The 18252-nt window shown below is 32.3% G+C and overlaps 1 protein-coding gene and 1 long non-coding RNA gene across 3 annotated transcripts; one reads left to right on the top strand and one right to left on the bottom strand.

Moving 5' to 3' along the window:
• Positions 1-446: 446 nt before the first annotated feature.
• LOC135842546 (uncharacterized) lies at positions 447-5362 on the top strand. 2 transcript variants are annotated; one of them, XR_010558145.1, is made up of 4 exons: positions 447-2927; positions 3448-3544; positions 4911-4957; positions 5044-5362. It is a non-coding gene; the product is annotated as an uncharacterized LOC135842546 (long non-coding RNA). The 2 variants fall into 2 exon arrangements; XR_010558144.1 differs by having other exon boundaries at positions 3448-4957.
• Positions 5363-7132: 1770 nt separating this feature from the next.
• On the bottom strand, positions 7133-15371 carry LOC135842545 (E3 ubiquitin-protein ligase Bre1-like). The gene is made up of 17 exons (XM_065360052.1): positions 14957-15371; positions 14637-14873; positions 14380-14557; positions 14122-14310; positions 13325-14025; positions 13028-13243; positions 12821-12946; positions 12573-12746; positions 12164-12421; positions 11905-12090; positions 11480-11748; positions 11233-11386; positions 11024-11137; positions 10764-10955; positions 8410-8602; positions 8233-8327; positions 7133-8154 (listed from the first exon to the last, which is right to left on the bottom strand). The coding sequence occupies exons 2-17, from the start codon at positions 14814-14816 to the stop codon at positions 7873-7875; spliced, it is 3507 nt and encodes a 1168-aa protein (XP_065216124.1). The 5' UTR covers positions 14817-14873; positions 14957-15371; the 3' UTR covers positions 7133-7872.
• Positions 15372-18252: the final 2881 nt, after the last annotated feature.

Consider the following 18252-nt stretch of genomic DNA (forward strand, 5'->3'; position numbering starts at 1 on the left):
ACACCTTGTTTACCAAAAACAATGATTTACACCAGAATCCATTTTTAACCCCCTCTGTTGGTTTTTTCAATTTTTGACCACGGCCCACCACAATTTTTTTTTTGAAAAAAATATATGTTTTGTAGGAGTCAAAAATACATTTAGAAATGCTATTCGCATTTTTGTGCCGAATCATGATCATTGCTAAAACGGGCAAACAAAACTAAAAAACCCCATTTTGAGGGGAAAATATGGGGGGAGGGGGTTGAAATTTTTTGTGGGGATGCCTCTTATGGATGTTTACAACATACCAAAAAATTAAAAAAATCGGTTCACATGGGGCTGAGAAAAAAATTTTTATTGTAATTTTAGAAAAGGGGGGGGGTTCTCAAAAACGGGGGGAGGGGTCTGGGGGTCTGAAACTTTCGTGACGGAAGGTGCTCAAGGGTACCAACCTTCCATGCAAATATCAACCCTGAAGCTCTCGGGGGCAAATTCACCATACTTATCCACCTATAGCCTTACTAAAAAATCTTGCTTTTCTACATAAAACTGCCAAAAATTGCGAGTGTCACTTTTTTTTTGCAAAAAATTGCCAATTTTCATTTTGTTGCTATAAATTACTGAAAATTGTCGCTTTTTCAAAAAATCTCAAGTTTTAATTTTTTTACATTAAAAGTTTCGCTTTTTGACCAAAAAATGGCGAAACAGCCACTTTTCTGAGAAAAATGTGAAAAAAGTATCATTTTTTTGCCATTACTTGCCAAAAAGTCATTTTTTCTCATTTAAATTTTGGCTTTTTTTGTGATTTTTTTCTACGCCAATTTTTTTTGCTCACGTCTCATAAGTTGTAACTTTTATAGCTACTGTTTTGAACCTTTTTGGATATTAAAGTTACTTTTTTTTAAAATGAATTGAGTACAAATGCTGGAAAAAAGAAAAAAAATTGAAAAGTTTTCAACACCATTTGACCCCAAACTCGATACTGCCCCCCCCCCCCCACAGGGAGGTTGAATTTCTTCATACCCATACTGCACTTTTTAAAATTTTTGGGTCTCGACTTCTTTGGAGGGTTCATTTTCATTGGGGGGAAGGGGGTGGTTATCCGATCAATTACCATCTGTGAAAGCCTAAAATTTTCAAAATTTTGGACTTCAGCCCTTTTCCCTCTGGTCCAATCTGAGGGCTTATTTTTCAATTTTCGAATTAAACTAATGATTTGAATTTTTTTTTGTTTTTTCTCCTTCACGGTTCAGCTTTTCCAATTTATTTTTGAGTTTTGATTCAACCCTTTGGCAAAAGCTCAGACTTTCAAAATTTTGAATTTTATTTCGCACTTTGGCTCAGATCGTGCTGGAAAAATTTAGAAATCGACTCCACTTAATATTCACACATTTTTCACCCAGAAGGTTTTTCATGTTATGCAAATTACTTCAAAAAAATGACCATAAACTCCACCTAGCTCGAAACAATCGTCGATACAATTTGGTTAAATCGTATCAATAATATTTCCCATAATAAGCGCATAGTTTGGACGGGTTTTCTGGCATTTGTTGAAATATATGCGTATAAATCGTCGTCGCGGTGGCGTTTAAATAGGTCACGGACCATGTAGTTTTTGTTTTGGTGTGCGCCCTGCAAAGCGAGAGAACAACACGAGGAGGAGGATACAAGAGAAGGGTAAAAAACTAATTACTCGTCGAATGGATAATGGCGAACGACGACGACGAGCTCGCAAAAAACCCCTGTTGATATTTTGTCAGCCAAATGGTGAATTTTTCGTCGAGAGAGAGTCGACTTTCTTCAATATTTCTTCGCGCCACGTTTCGTTTAGAAAAATTGAAAATATTTCCCGTCAAATGAGATGGTTTTTGTTTTTTAACGTCGGTCGGGTCGGGTCGGGTAGGGGTATATAGCGCTTGAGAAAGGTAATCAGGGTAAAGAGGGAGGTTTTTCTAGCTCTCTGGTATACGCGATTTACGTGCTGATGGTAGGAATTTGAAAAAGAGTATAATTTTTGAACTACTTTTTATTCACAATGGGAATAATACGCAAGATACAGGGATGGCTTTTTGCGCCCTTACATCAAAATTAAAACGTTGCTAGACGAAAATCTTTTCATGAAGTACGTGATACGCTTCGGGACAGATTAAAAAAAAATATTTCCTTTTTTTCTTTCTTTTTTTTTTTTTTTTAATACATCAGAAGCATCGCATCGAGGAGAAAAAAATGTCGTTGAACAGAACAGAACAGAGTAGAGCAGAGTAAACTACATAGAGAGAATACGATGTTGATGTAGTCGAAGCGCGGTCGTTAAACAATTCATGAAAAGCTGTCTTTTTCAACTTTTCAGCAATCATGTGCTTTTGTGTGTATTACAGAACAGCTGGACGAATTAATTTTGTTTTAATTTTACGCATCGTTAAGCTCACGGAACCTTGTATTGTTGTATTGCGAGGTGTAAATGTATCTGCTGAGATGAACGTGTACAATTTCACAACTCAGCTCGCGAATAATCGTATTTTGTAACGTTTTATAATACGTAATGTACCTTAGCCTAGAGTTTACGTGTAGAATCTACCTATAATACGAGTATATTGTGTAATATTACTTGTATTTTCTGATATTTTGCCTTATTTAATAGTTTGGTTTAGATGTGAAGTAGAATATTGTAAAATTATGTTCGAGAAAAGCTGGTTTATAATTTTGTATCCTCCATGATCATTCTTCATCCTGTGTTTGTTTCATTACTGGACGGAGAACTGATTCTGGCTGGTACAAATATGTTCCACTGTGGTCTCAAGAAGAATTTTCGGATTCTAGTTGAAATATGATGTGTTTTTTTGTGTGTTTTTAACTCGAATATGTTTCAGTGCTGAGAGGATCGGTTCGAAATTAATGTGGTGATTTTCAACTGCAGTGTGCATCCCCTAAAAATCAAGCAAAGTGTAAGTCATACAAATTTTTCAATTTTTTTCAAAATTTTGGCCCTTTCATGGAGCTTATAGGGAGCTCAAATCAAAAAAGTTAGCTTAAATTTGAAATTAGCATCTGTGAAAACCCAACAAACCATAGGTCACACGATTTTTCAATTTTTTTCAAATTTGGGATCTTATGGTAGGGGGTTAATCTTCAAGTTTTTCACTTTCTATTATAAAATTCTAAAAGTACGTACTTTGATTTCAACTCTTTTATTCAAAATTCGTCAACTTTTCAGAACTGTCCATTTAACGAATGGAAAATTATCAACTTTTTCTGAAAATTTTCATTTCTTTCGTCTTTTATAAAAGTTACGTTTGAAGAACAATTTTTAAAAATGAACATAGTTTTGAAGTTTGGTAATCTAAAAATTTTCCAAAATGGTAAGTCCTCGTTCTGCTTGGGTAAAAATATATTCTCTCTTTTTTTTCAGAAGTATAATTTTCAAAAAATTCGAACCCATTTTAATGTTTTTTTATTCTTCTTCAGAGTTGATTAAACACGTTGAAAAAGTAAGACGAAAATTCCATTATAAACGTTCGATGAAGTTTGAAAATTTGAAAAACGAAAAAGTGAAGCTATAAAGGTAATTTTTATACACCCATTCCTCCGAAATTTTTTTGGAATGTACAAAGACGTTGGGAAAGCGAAAAATTGGCACGTAAATTTTTAGCACCTTCCCTCTCCCTCTATCCCTCCATCAGAAAAAAAGAGTCGTCAAGTATTTGCAAAGCTCCTACTCGATTATTTTTCATGTAACCAACTGAACATAACTTTCGTCTAATTTTTTAAAATTTTGGTTGCTTGGATTATTTTTTGAAAAAAAAAAAATCAAAAATTTAATTTTTCTGAAATTTTGGCTTGACTTAATTTTTTGAAAAAAAAAGAAAGGAAAAAATTATAACAAATATCAACAAGTATAGTGTTATTCTGGAGTACATTTTTTTACTGTTTTTTAATTGACTACACTGCCTTTTCAACGTTTTCTCTCGCCTCGCTTTTTGCTTAAATCGTCAAGGTCTTGCTTTCTGTCAAAAAATACTAAAAACTTTCATTACCTATTTGGCAAAAAATTTCAAAAGTTTTGCTTTGTGTCAGTAATTGCCGAAAATTCTCATTTTATTGCCAAAAATCTGCAAAAAGTGCAAAAAACTTGTTTGCCAAAAATTTACAAAAATTCTCTCTTTATTGCGCCAAAAATGTTGTAAAGTTTCTCTTTTTGGCAAAAAATGCTAAAAAAAAACTCGCCCATTTGTTGAACTTGTCAGTATAGATTTCTGCCAAAAGCAACAAAAAGTTTCACCTAGGTATTGTCTAGAGTATCAGGAAGTGTCGTTTTCTCGTAAAACTGCAGAAGCTTAACACCCTCTGGCATACATTGCAAAAGTTACTTCTAAAAATTGTCAAAAAAAACTCATTTTTCGCCACGAAGCTGCGAAAGATTTACTTTTTCGACAAAAGGTGCAAAAAAACACGTTTTGTTTGCCAGTAATCAACAAAAAATTCTCTTTGTGGCTAACAATTGCTAGAAATTGGTACATACTCGTATTTTGCAAAAAGAGCACCTTTTGCTGGAGTAGTTTTCTGCCAAAAATAGCAAAAAGTTTGACTTTTTGTTAAAATTGCCAAAAATCTGTTTTTTTTTTTGGCTAAAATTGACGGTTCCTTGCGAAAAATTTTAAAAAGTTCAAATTTTTCCCAAAAGTTTTAGAAGGGTTGCTTTTTGCCAGAAATTCTCGAAATTTCCATAATTCTTTATTTTTGTACAATTTTGACCAACTCTTGATCGAGTTTATTTTATGATGACTAAATTTTAGTTGGAAATTGAGATATTTTTTTGGTACGTTTTTTTACGTCAAGTTTAATTGAAAGGTTCTGTTTTTTTGCCAATTTTCCTGCATTATAATGTTTTGCTCACGTTTTGTTTATTCAAAGTTACTTTTTTTTTTTAGAAGATGAATTGAGTCGAATCCTGTATTCGAAAAAAGTCTTGTCCAAGGTTTGCATCTTCGTTTTTAAATTCTATTAATAGACACCTTGAATAACCCGATAATTTCAAATTTCTACTTACTTCTTTGATTTCAGTTCCTTGAGCCTCATATCAAGTCCTCAGATTTCTTGCGTGATTTATTCCACTTCTTTTTGCAATGTGAGCCTCCAAATTTCATGAAGTTGAAAAAGATCTGGCGATAATTTAAACGTTGTTGTTGAAAACCTAACAAATCATGCATCTTATGAATTCAAATTTGAATTTTTTTTGACAGTTGATTTTTTGAATTTTTATATTGAACGCAACATAAGTTGAGGTGAAAGAATACTATTTTTAGGAATAAGCTACTATAATAAGTATGTTATGATGGACTATGTTTGTAAAAAAAGAAATAAAAAAATTAAATTTTGTGTAGATTTTTAATTTTTTTCTTTTTTTTTGTAAGTCGCTGGTCCAATTTTTTAACTAGGTACATGTTTCTGGCACACGTTGATTGTTCAGTTTTTTTCCATATTTTGAAATGCGATAGTAAATGGCAACACTGCGCGAAAAACTAATTTTATTTTCATTTTTGGATTGTTCATTTTCACTTTGGTGGAAAAAATAATATTAAATGAAGAGCAATTACCTACCGATAAGGATAGAAAACAAGTTTTTGACAGCAGGTTGGTATCCTTGATGTGAAGAAAATTGTGAATTTTAACTGGACTGGGTTTGTCAGTTTGAAATTGAAATATACCTTAAAAATGTATTTCATATTCAGTCGGTTACCAAAAAAATTTGGATAAAAATGAAACATGAAAAATTAAAAAAGAATGCAGATATAATACTATTTTTATCGTCTATATTCGAAGTTTCAATTTTCAGGTCCATTTATAAGCATTCAAAGGGTCCAAAATGTCAAAATTCACTTGGCCAGATCGTTATGAATGTTACTCAAGCAACGAAACTCCAATTCGACCTCACTGATCAAGTGATCACCAATCATCTCGAAAAAGCGATCACATTACTTGTGTTACTAAAGAAAGATAGAAAAAAAACGAGTACGAAATTTTTAGTTCTAATTAACGAATAATGAACTGGTTAATTCAATTAATTAAATTCAAAATTGAACTACCGAAATAAATAAATTCAAAAATAGGTTTTACGGATCTAAATACCTATCCTAATTCAATCCCATCACCTGTATTGTATCCACTGAAATAATAAATTACCGAAAATAATCTAGAGTACTGTTATCATGAAAAATATAGATTTTTGAAACAAAAGCACTCAAAGAATGGGTTATACGAGTTCAAAACCTATTTCAGGATACTTTACTGGACTCTATCCCTTCCATATCGTTGAAAATAATATTGATTAATAATTACGAATAATTAAAATGATCAACTTTATCATTATCAAATAAAATTAAATTCGAAAAACTACGAGTTTTAATTCTACATGGACGTTTAGCGCCATCTCACGAAATATTAACAAACCATCAATTGTTTCATTCCGAAATTTAATTTCACAAACGTGAGCTTAGCGTCATCTTCTGGTATATTGGTAAACTACCAACTCAGTCTAATATTTCGGAGTTGAAAGACCTGTTAAGATCTCATATTCTCCTAATAGAATAACCGGCTTTTCGGGCCAAATTGACGCTGTTTCAATCATTTTGACATATCGAATGAGTTGCGTATCTAGTCCGTGTTAAGGCGAACCAATGAACCATGGAGAAAATTTCCCAAAGAGATTCAAAGACCTGCTAATATTTCATATTCTCCTAATAACATAACGCATTCTCGGGACCATTTTGTTCGAGCCGGTATCGGTGATCTGTGTGATCTGGCTTCGTTGAACGTTCGCACATCTTCAAGACTTTACGTAAAAAAGCGCTAGGAAGATTTTACTAATTATAATTATTATTCGATTATTTTAAAAGTTGAGCCGAATAAAATACGAGGTAAAATCCCAGATTTAATTTAGGGAGGTTTTCGATGGCGCTGAATTCGTATCTGAGGTCATTCTTCGAGGAAAAGAGAGGAAAAATTTGAACATGAGCTTGAAATTCGTAAAATTAGGTATGTTTTGAACCTTCCAAACACGAATTAAATAAGCATTATTTCGTAAATTAAACCAAGAAAGGGCTGGAATCTTTGAATATATAATATTGCAACAACGAAAATAAAACAAACTGCAATAAGTCCAAAGAATTTATTCGCAAAAACAAATCTTTAAAACATGAGAAAAAGAGGGAAAAAACTGAAAAATAACAAAAACCGAATTTCCAAAACGGGTAAAAAATACTTGAAAAAAATGGTAAAATTAAAAAGACAAAAATCATACAAAAATCATAATAAAAATCAAACACCAAAAAGTTTTCAAAAATTAAAAATCGAATCATTGCTTTACATCATCAATTCGCATTGGAAAACTTATTTTTAGAAAAAAATCATCGATACATTTTTTTCAATGTAGCCCTAGACAAGTATGAAACTTTCTCCTGGGGCGAAAAAAGGGAAGATACTTACTGAAAATTATTAACATCTACAAATACATACATAAAATTTGTGCTCGACGTACCTATTTTCGTTTCCTTCTCAATTATACCTACTTAATCATAACCTATAATTAGTTTGAAATCTAGTAATTTGAAATTATAAAATAAAATAAAGTGACTAGAATAATTTGTACTTCGTACTCCAATAAAAACGAAAAATTTTTCTCAGTCATCTTAATGGAAGGAATGGAAAAAATACGTGTAACAAATACATATATAAATAATATGTATAGCGTACAACTATCATGTTTAAAATATTTTTAATAAGAGGGAAAAAGTGGAAGCTAATGTGGTAACCTAAAAATTATAGCAACTCGGCTTCCGTCGCCGTTTTCAATGACGCGGTTTTCTTTTCATATTTTCGTATTCAAGATCACGATTAATTGGCGAAAAACAAACGATGATAATCGTTCGCTCCGAAAGTTGCATTACACTTGGGGCATTTACGTTGTCTGGTTTCGTATCGTGTCCGTAGACATTCCCAGCAAAATACGTGGAAACATTTAGTCAACACGGCGTCTTTTCTGCGTACTTTGCACGATTGACAAGTCAGCATTTCCTTGTACTCGCGAACCTGTTCGACTAACACGACATCGGGTGTTTCGGGAGCTTCGTTTTTTCGAATTCTTTCTAATTTACGACGCAGTGAACTCAATTCTTCCTGTAAATTGAAAAAAATCTTGATAAGATGGACCGAAATCGTATCTACTAAAAAAAAAAAATAGGTTGAGGTACTAACGTGCAATCGATTGTGTTTGAATGTTTCAGCATCGCAAGCGCTCGATTTTTCTGAGATTTGTTGTCGCGATTCTTTGACCTCGTTCAAGTATTTTTCTAGCAAAAAGGAATAGTAAATTATGAAATTAGGGAATGCACCACTGGTTTGAATTTTATTATCGATGATTAGAAAAGTTACCTAGAGCAATTTTCATTTCGGAAGAACGTTGAGCGTATTCGAAAGCTTTTTTTCTATGCAAATCTAAAGCCTGTTGCCTTAAATTAATTTCTTTCTCGACGTTGTTGATGGCTGTTTGATAGACTAGTTCTTTTTCTTCTAGTTCTTTCATTACCGTCGTTACAGAATCCAACTGTTTTGAAGTTGCAGTAATCTGTGGAATATTTTCAGGATTTTATTTCAATTCTAATTACTTTCTAATTTAATTTCAAAATTAATTTTATTATCTATCCTATTTAATTTATGAGTGAATTCAATTTTAAATCAATTAAATATTACTTTATTTCAATTTTATAATCATTATTCATTGATTTAATTGTTAAATTATTGAGCTTTATCATTATTGTCTACTACATACTTTGTTTTTTTACTTAAAAATAATAAAATAATTTAATTCAAATTAATGAATTATTTTGATGTGATAGGTATTATTCAAGTGGGTACCTATCTTCTTCTTAAAAATCCATTCAATTTTCAGTTGATAATTTGGTAAGCAGAGCTCGTACTTACTCAATTTTTTTCAACAAAAAAGAGTAACTTTAATACCCAAAAAACCTTTAAAAAGTAGAAAAAAGTAACAAAATATTTTTTAATTCATAAAGAATTACAAGAAAAAACAAAGAACATTTTTACAAAATGAAGCAAAAATTGTAACTATTTCCTTCAAAACATGTTGGTAAAAATGCATAATTTTTTTTGACAGTTTTAGCCAAAGAAAAGGGGTTTCTGACAATTTCTGGCTAAAAAATAGACTTCTAATCAATTTTTTTTAAAAAGTGGAACTTTGAAATATTTTGCTAAAAAAAACAAACACTTTTGACAATGTTTTGCTAAAAAGCAAAAATTATTGCAAATTTTTGAAAAAAGGAAAATTTTGTAATTTTTATTATTATTTCATTTTTAGCAAAAAGAGAACTTTGAGGATTCAGCAAAAAACAGGATTTTAAAAATTATTGGCAAAAACTTGATACTTTTTGGCTATTTCTGGCAAAGAATCAAGACTTTTGGGTAATTTTTGAAAAAAAGTAAAAATCGTTGATAATTTTTGCTAAAAAGTAAAAGTTTTTATCAAAATGCAAACATTTTGACAATTTGAAGAAAAAAGGGGCTTCTTTGGGCAAGACTGGCCAAAAAAATGGAACTTTTTCGAAATTTTAACGAAAGTAGCCAGACTTAAATTTTGTAATAAAAAGTGAACCATTTGGCATTTTTTGGCAAAAAAACGAGACTTCGATAATTTAAAATAAATAAAACTTTTTGGAATAGGTATTTTCTAATTTTTAGCAAAAAGGAGGAAGGCAACAAAAAAATACTTTTAGGAAAATTCAAGGCAAAGAAGTGAAATTTTTGAGCAATTTTTGGTAAACAGCATAATTTTTTGAAATTTTTGGCGAAAAATGAGACTGTGACAATTTTAGCAAAAGATCGTCTTTTCAATAATTTTTTATTAATGAAAAAGCTAACCTATTAGTAATTTTTTTTTCAAGTGAGAATTTTTGGTAGATAATTGTTTTTGGGGAAAAAACAAAATTTTTTGGCAATTTTCGTAAAAATCGAGAATTGTTTCAATTTTTGGCAAAAAACAAGACTGAACATTTTTAGCAAAGAACATAAATTTTTGACAATTTTTGGCCAAAAGCAGAAGTTTTTAGCAATTTCTGGAAAAAAGCGAGGCTTTCAAACTGTGATCTTTTGCAATTTTTGAGTAAAAACGAAACTTGACAATTTTAGCAGAACTTTAGGTTTTTTGGTGATTTTTCGCGAAAAAGTGAGTTTTTTTCACTATTTTCAACAAAAAAGGCAAGTCTTCTTGGCAATTGTTGGAAAAAATGGATGTAAAGTCTCCTTTCTTAGGAAAGTTTTTAATCAAACAACTTTTTCGAATAATTTGAATTTTCAATTTTTTTGGGAGGGGGAGGGGGAGGTGATAGAATGGTGGAAAAGACCAGAAAAGTCAAAAGTATAATTGATGGATACAAAATCAAAAGTTGTTCAACATATCCAAAAAATCAGCCTATTGGAGCAATTTTTGAGGACAGCAGATTATTTCCTGTTCTTGGTCCTCTTGGACCTTGAAATACCTCGTGTCACACTCCACAACTTTTCTCAAAATTGACCCAGGAAGGTGAAATTTGGCATGTGCATTCGGAAGGTGCTTTAAATGTGCTCCTTGGGGGGGGGGCGGGTTGATAGTTTCAGAAAAGGGTAAAATCACCTAACTGATTGGACTAGAAGAGAGCCTTTACCTAATCAGCTTTAATCCTTTTTTTCAAGTCCAAATAATCTAATCGCATATGATAATGTATTCAACTCACCAGCGCTTGCAGGTTCTCTTTTTCGTCGCAGGTGATATCGTACAATAAAGTAGACTTCATACTTTCTGCGATCAGCTTGCTGTTGGCGTTGCCTTTTTCTCGAAGCTGTTGAATGAGACGTGAATTTTGCTCCTGCATGTCTTCGAATGCCTGATTAGTCACCTCCATTTCGCTGAGTAATGCTTCCTCTTCCTGTAACGCATCATCGACGTAATTTATTTCACGTTACAATTCGAATAAATAGGTAAGTTTAAAAGTACCTGTTTATGAACGTTGATTTGTCTCAAGAGCGAAAAATTCTGCTCCTCTAAATATTTAATTTTACGAAGGGCGTCTTCATCGGCTAATTTCTTTCTGTTTTCGCGTTTAATTTCCTATATTTAAATCATCATTATTAGTCAAGTACTTATTGAATGTGTTTGTTCTGCGTAACAAATAAAAGTAGGTATAAAATCAAGTAGGTAGGTACCAAAATTCGTTTCATTTGATTTTTAGCTTCATCAATATCCGATTTCAGTTTCTTTTCTGCTATTGCTAACTGATGTTTTTCTCGTTTATCTCGATTAACGCTTTTGTACATGTCGAGTAGCAACTTCAATTCCTTTTGCTCGGTTTCTGTTTTCCTAAAAAATAATTTTTTCGAAAAGTTTGTCAGTTTCAACTTTTGAATAGTTACAAGGTATTTCTAATTTTATAATCGAAAATTAGGAGTTTACTTCAATTGATTCTTCAAATCTTGAACATATTCGTCTTCGAATATTTTTTCATCTTCCAGTTCTTCCACTTCTAGCAATTCTTGTAATTCCTTAGATCTGTTCAGAACTTCTTTGCATTCTTGTAATGCATCGTGTTGACGTTTCTTCGATTTTGAGCACGTTTTCGAAGGTCCAGGTACAGGGGGCGGTGATTCCGGTGAACAGATTTCTGGTTCTTGTTTGATAGCTATGGCCACAATTGGCCTATCGTATAAACTCAATGAAGAATCCTACCAAAAAAAAAAAAAAAAATACACACACACATTCAGTGGCAGATTGGAACAATATCTTCGTATAAAATAATCAGATTTATCATCAGACCAATTTAAAATATTTCAAGGATCAAGTTCTCCAATTATTGTAGATGGGATAGGTAATGAACCTACCAGTAAATCATCGAAAGCAGAATCCAGTTTTTCATTTTTCACTTCAACGATAGCGTCATCTTTAACGGGGACATCTATGAAATCATCACTGACATCGAACCCGAAATCGGTTTCATCGAAATCCGAACTGTTACTGCCTTCGTTTTCCAACTTGTATTTGGAATCTGCGTAACTTTGCTTACTCAGCTAAAAACATAAAATTCTAATATCATTTGAAATTCGCCACGAAAAACACCTCATCAAACCTAGCATAGCTTACCAAATTCAATTCGGTACTCAGTTCTTTGTATTTTCGTTTATAACGCTGAGCTTCGTGCTTCAAATGTTTGGTATGTTTTTGCAGTCGTATTAATAAATGTCTCATTTCTTTATTTAAAGGACCAGTTTGCTCGTTGATGGTGGTATGAAATTCGAAATCATTTTTTAGTCGTTCGTATTGCTCACGTAAACCCGAGTTTTTCTGCTGTACTTGGAGAAGGTCGGTTTGTAGCTTTCTCAGGGTCATTAAATCTTCAGTCTAAAATGATTACGTAAATAATAAAAAAAAATTAGAATTGCTTCTGTGAAATTTACTTTTAAGCAGAACAAATAAAAAACAAAAAATAAAGTTCAATTTAAAAATCAAACCAGTATAATAATTAGAAGCCATAGAAGCACTTCATATATACCTCAGTCATTTCCATTTTATTGACAAAAGTAGCATTCAACGTTTGTATATGCGAATGATATTCTTCAATTTGATCCTTTACTAGAATTGTTTCATTATGCAGAACAGAAAATTGCGATTGCAAGCATTTGTATTCGGTAGTTTCTTCGATAACTTCGTCCGGTATATCATTCAACTGTAAAACGATGTAGAATGATTACCATTTCAGATCGTATACTGAACTCATTCAATGATTAAAAAATTCGTTACTTTTTTTTCTAGCTCTTCAATTGCATCCAGACTATTTTGATATTTGACTCGTAACCTTTCAAGTTCTTCTGCTCTATTATTTGTTATTTCTTTCTGCAATTCTAGTTCTTCTTCGAATTCTTCATTCTAAAAAAAAAAAGAATTACCAAGATTATAATTGAAACGAACGATTTCTTAAAAACTAAACAAAAAATCACAAGAACGTACTTTTTTACCACCCGAAACAGAAGAATCGCTCTTTGTTCGGTTTCGTTTTCGAACTTTCAATTTCTCGAGTGTTTCGGCAGCTTCGCTCAAATGACGTTCGATTTTAAATTTTTTACATTTCAGTTTTTCGTTTTCATATTCTTTGTCATCGACACGTGACTTCCATTCCTCGTATTCTTTCATTTTAATGCTTAAATCATCGTCGATTTTTTGTTCCTATTAAAAAAAATAATAATAAAAATTAGAATATGTTGCTAGATGCTTATTTCAAAAATGAAAATGAAAAATTATAATCACATTGGCTAAAATTTTCTGCTGATGGTTCTGAAAAGCGCTGATGATATTCTGCAGTCTAACATTATCGTGAGTAATTTCGACGCAAATATTCTTCAATTCTTTATCGCATACTGCTTCTTGTTCGTCTCGAAAAACCGAATCTTTATCTCTTCTAGCCTTTTGTTCGTTAACGTAAGCTCTAATTTCGTCATCGTCGCCGAAAAAAACCTGTTTGACGGGAGCCTTTGACTGATGTGCTACTTTATCTACGATTTCCGAAACAACGGCTTTGACTTCGGGACTGATGTTGGTTTTCTTATGGGCGATATCGTCGTTTAATTTACCATTGCAGACGATACCGGGATCGTGATTATGGGCTGAATTATCACTACGATTTGAAGCTCTTTCTTTGTATGATTCATGATTATGATAAGAATCACAGGTAACTTTATTGGAGCTAGTTGAATGCCTATTAGAAAAAGTTTTGGTAAATGAGGTAGTTTCTTTTTTACTCTCGGTAACTATATCCGAATCAGTTTGATCGATTTGTTTGGTTTCGCTGGACGATTCTAGTTTCATTCGTTTTCTATCGTGTTTATCCAAAGAGCCGGAGTCGTGGTTGTTCAATTTCGATGGCCTTTTATCGTGGTTATCGAAGTTGAGCTTGTGTTTGATTTTGGAATCGGTGTATTCGATATCGTTGGTTGGATCGATCGAGGTATCTGTTGAAATAGAATAGTTGTTAAAATAAGCCAATATACCTACAGTATGTCGTAGGTGTATCGTATTAATAAGGTAAAGGTGTCACTCTTATGTACCTTCTCCAGCTAGTAATTTCAACGACGAAAGTATCTTGTAATTTTTCGATAACATGTGATCGTAGGCTCGAATAATCTTGGCCATAGCTGAAGTAGATATCTGAACACTGTTCATGAGTTTTTCGTCAATCTGCGTTTCATCCCAACTTGTCATCTCGTTGATGAAATTCAAAGCAGTTTCGCTTTCAACTGAAACAATCCCATCGATTATTAAATCAAACTCGAAACTCGATCGCTACAAATAAATAAATTGTTTACTTTGATCAGTATCGTATTCATCATCTACATCTAACAATATAGCTCCAACATCGTCATTCAATTGATTCCAGTACGTATTAACTATATTCAAAACAGTCTCGTCTTGACTCTGTCGTTTTTCCAGCTGCTGGATACGTTGTTGTAATTCATTCTCGACTCTTTGATACTCTTCCATTTTCTAAACCAAAGTACAAATTAGAGGAATACACTCGAATGAAGATTGAGTTATGTTTACTCCGAAGATCAAGCACACTAACCATCTCGAGTTTTTTATTTTGAAATTGCAACACTTTGTTATCCATTTCATCGAGGGTTGATATCGGACCTATACGTATAGGCTCGAATATCACCTTTTTATAAACTTCGCCGTTCTCTTTACACTGATATTCCATTTTATCCATGTTGCTGATCTCACTACTAAACGTAGAATTCTCCATAGGTAAATTCAGCCTTTTTATTCGACAGATTTATCACAGATCGGTGTAACAATGTGTCTAAAAAGAAAACAAAAAAAACTTATCACGTTAGCTTGTCTGATTAAACACGCTGGAATAAACAAGTGAAATATATCGATTACCTCATCATGGTTTAGGTTCGTGTTTATTTCCATTACAAATGTCGTTAGTGAAATAACGCATTATTCTATTCGTACCGAATCACAGAACTAAAACATTTTTGCAAGCTTACTAAATAAATAAAAGTAAAACGTATACTCGTATCGTGAAATTTCTGCATTTAGGTATATCCACCATGTTTGAGATAAGAGAGACCACCGAACCTGGAGCATTTTTATTCGCGAAAAGATTAACTTGCGCACTTATCATTTTGAAAATCGAACAGGGTAGGTTTTCAAAAGGGTGAGAAATTACCGCTATTACGTAACGTACGAAATTACGGACTGAAAGCTACCGAAAGTTTGAACTTTACGTTTGGTTTTGCACTTTTTTGACCACCTGAACGAACCGGGAACCGTAGAAAACCTGTACCTAATCTATGTGCGAGTATTTATTATCATGTAAACAAATAAAACGTGTATAGATAACAAGGTGTCAATGAACCTTTATTCAGTGGGTTAAAAACCCGATGCGGCGATGTGTTTGTTTTGAAAAGAATTCTTCAATATTTATTTTTATTTTATAAATAGAAAGTTATAATTTTTTCTGGCTTCTGGAGAGTAAAAATGTATACTTTGAAATGTTCTACGTTGAATGAATTGAATTTGCATAATAAAGGAGGAACTGTAAACTTGAACCTTGAATACCTAATTACCTATAGATAGAGGCAGACGAAAAATCAGAAAAATGAGCCCCTTTTCCCTCGGCCCTCATAATAATTCAGTGTACCTATTTGATTTTTTTTCATCCATCAAAGTACCGTAGAAGCAGCTCTTCGAAAAACAGCACTGAATCGAATTTTGAAATGCCTCTAATAATTAAAAAAAACATCAAAATATATTTAACAAATCCATACTTTCTGGTCTGCATTCTTTTTTCAAAAATCAGATAAAATGACAAAATATTTACAACTTTTTTGTCTCCATCCTCAATCATACATTTTTCTGGATAGAAGATTTTATTTTATTAAAAACCTTTCACGTGATAAGAACTCGTTAAAATGATGTAAAAAGTGTCAAAAACGCATCAAAAATAATTGAAAATTACCACAAACTGTACAAAATTCAAGTGAAAGTTACCCAATTGCCAAAATGCATAATAGGTAAAAGTGTTGAAAATGTATCTAACTAAATTATGTAAAACCACTCAGAAAAGTTTCAAATCACTAAAAATTTCCCATCGGCCATCACTGATGAAATGAATAGATGTGTTTTTTACACGGATTTTGACAGATTGAAAGATTTTCGAGAATCTGGATTATAGACGTTTTTTTAAATCTCTTTTTTTCTAACATTTCTGAGAGTACCTACCTACTTTCACCAATCTTTGAACCCCCCCCCCCCCCCCAAGTCTCCTTTTCCTAAGTAAAATCCAAAATCCACTTTCAAAATCTGGTACCCTAGCAGATTCTTGAGGATTTATAAATTTGCCAAAATCCAGAATTCCAGATTCTCAAAAATCTGCCAAAATCCTTGTAAAAAGAACACATGTGAGAAAAATTGGGCAAAAATAAAAAGACTCACACATTTAGCGTGAGAAGACCGACTTTTCTCTGAATAAAAATATTTTATGAACGAATTGATTCGCTTTTTAAGACACTTTACAGAAATTGATCTGTTTACAATTGAATAGAATCATTTACGAACGATTGGCGATTGAACAAATTGATTGATTTCTCGGTGAATCATTCGCGAATGAGTTGATCAATAGTTACTGAATCATTCGCGAACGAATTGATTCGTTCAACTCGTACTGGTGACTCGTTCGCGAACGAATCGATTCGTATAAGTGACTCGTTCGCGAATGAATCGATTCATACAAGTGACTTGTTCGCGAACGAATCGATTCGTATAAGTGACTCGTTCGTGAACGAATCGATTCATTTACTCAATTTTTGATGAATCATTCGCGAACGAATTGATTTGTATGAGTGACTCGTTCGCGACCGAATCGATTCATTCACTCAATTTTTGATGAATCATTCGCGAACGAATAGATTCGTATAGTGACTCGTTCGCGAACGAATCCATTCATTAAATTTCATTTACTCAATTTTTGATGAATCATTCGCGGACGAATTGATTCGTATAATAAGTGACTCGTTCGCGAACGAATCGATTCATTCACTCAATTTTTGGTGAATCATTCACGAACGAATTGAATTATTTTTTGTGAATTATTCGCGAACGAATTGATTCATAAATTATGAATCATTGATTCATTGGCGAACGAATCGATTCATATGAATAATTTTTGGTAAATCATTCACGAACGAATTTATCAGTTGTTAGTAAATCATTCGCGAACGAATATTGTTGATGAATTATTCGCGAATGACTCGATTCATTGAATTATTTTTCGTGGATCATTCACGAACGAATCGATTCATTCACTCAATTTTTGGCGAATCATTCACGAACGAATTGATTCATTAATAATGAATCATTGGCGAACGACTCGATTTATTCAATTTATTTTCGGTGAATTGTTCACGAACGAAACGAATTGACGAACCTATTAATCAATTGTCAATGAGTCAATCATTCGTGAACGAATTGACGAACAAAATTAATCAATTGTTAATAAATCATTCGCGAACGAATCGAATTATTCGATTAATTTTTGGTAAATTATACACGAACGAATTGAAATGAGCGTATCGTGATCCCAGACCCTCAAAACGCAAAGAAAAGTCACTCCCCGGCCCAACTCTCACTATCGCAACAAATACAGTGGGTACTTTACTTTTTTAAAGAAAAGTCGGTAAAATGTATGAAAAAAGGTCGAAAATCTTTCAAAATACGGTACCTAGTCTACCTACCTGTAAAACTGATGAAAGCAACTCACTGAAAATTGCCGAAAAAAAGTGATGATATTAACTTTTATATTCAATAACATTTTTGCAAAAAAATTCACGAAAAAATGTTGAAAATGCGTTAAAATCGATGTAATAAAAAGTTTAAAAAGCATTATAATCACTAAAAGTTACCAAAAATTAATAAAACTAAATTTCACTGAAATATGCCAAAATTTTTCGTGTACCTACTTCTACTTCTGACCATTAATTTCCATTAAATTTTGTCATGCATTTGCCAACTCTATTTTCAGTGATTTTCAATGGATTTTTTTTGTGTTTTTACATAATTTCAATACATTCTAAACATTTTTTACGTAGGTATTTTTGGCAAATGGGCTTGAAACTTCATAGTTTTTTAAAAATTTATTAAGAGCTTTATTTTTTATCTATTTTTTTTTACAA

This window comes from Planococcus citri, chromosome 4 (genome assembly GCF_950023065.1).
Source record: "Planococcus citri chromosome 4, ihPlaCitr1.1, whole genome shotgun sequence".
Lineage (NCBI taxonomy): Eukaryota > Metazoa > Arthropoda > Insecta > Hemiptera > Pseudococcidae > Planococcus > Planococcus citri.

Bases quoted from the DNA above. Each gene is read 5' to 3' on its own strand.
- LOC135842545 (XM_065360052.1), bottom strand. From the start codon at position 14,816: ATGGAGAATTCTACGTTTAGTAGTGAGATCAGCAACATGGATAAAATG. The intron at 14,026-14,121 runs GTACATAAGAGT...CTATTTCAACAG, and splicing joins GAAATTACTAGCTGGAGAAG to ATACCTCGATCGATCCAACC. The intron at 12,091-12,163 runs GTAAGCTATGCT...TTATGTTTTTAG, and splicing joins TGAGTACCGAATTGAATTTG to CTGAGTAAGCAAAGTTACGC.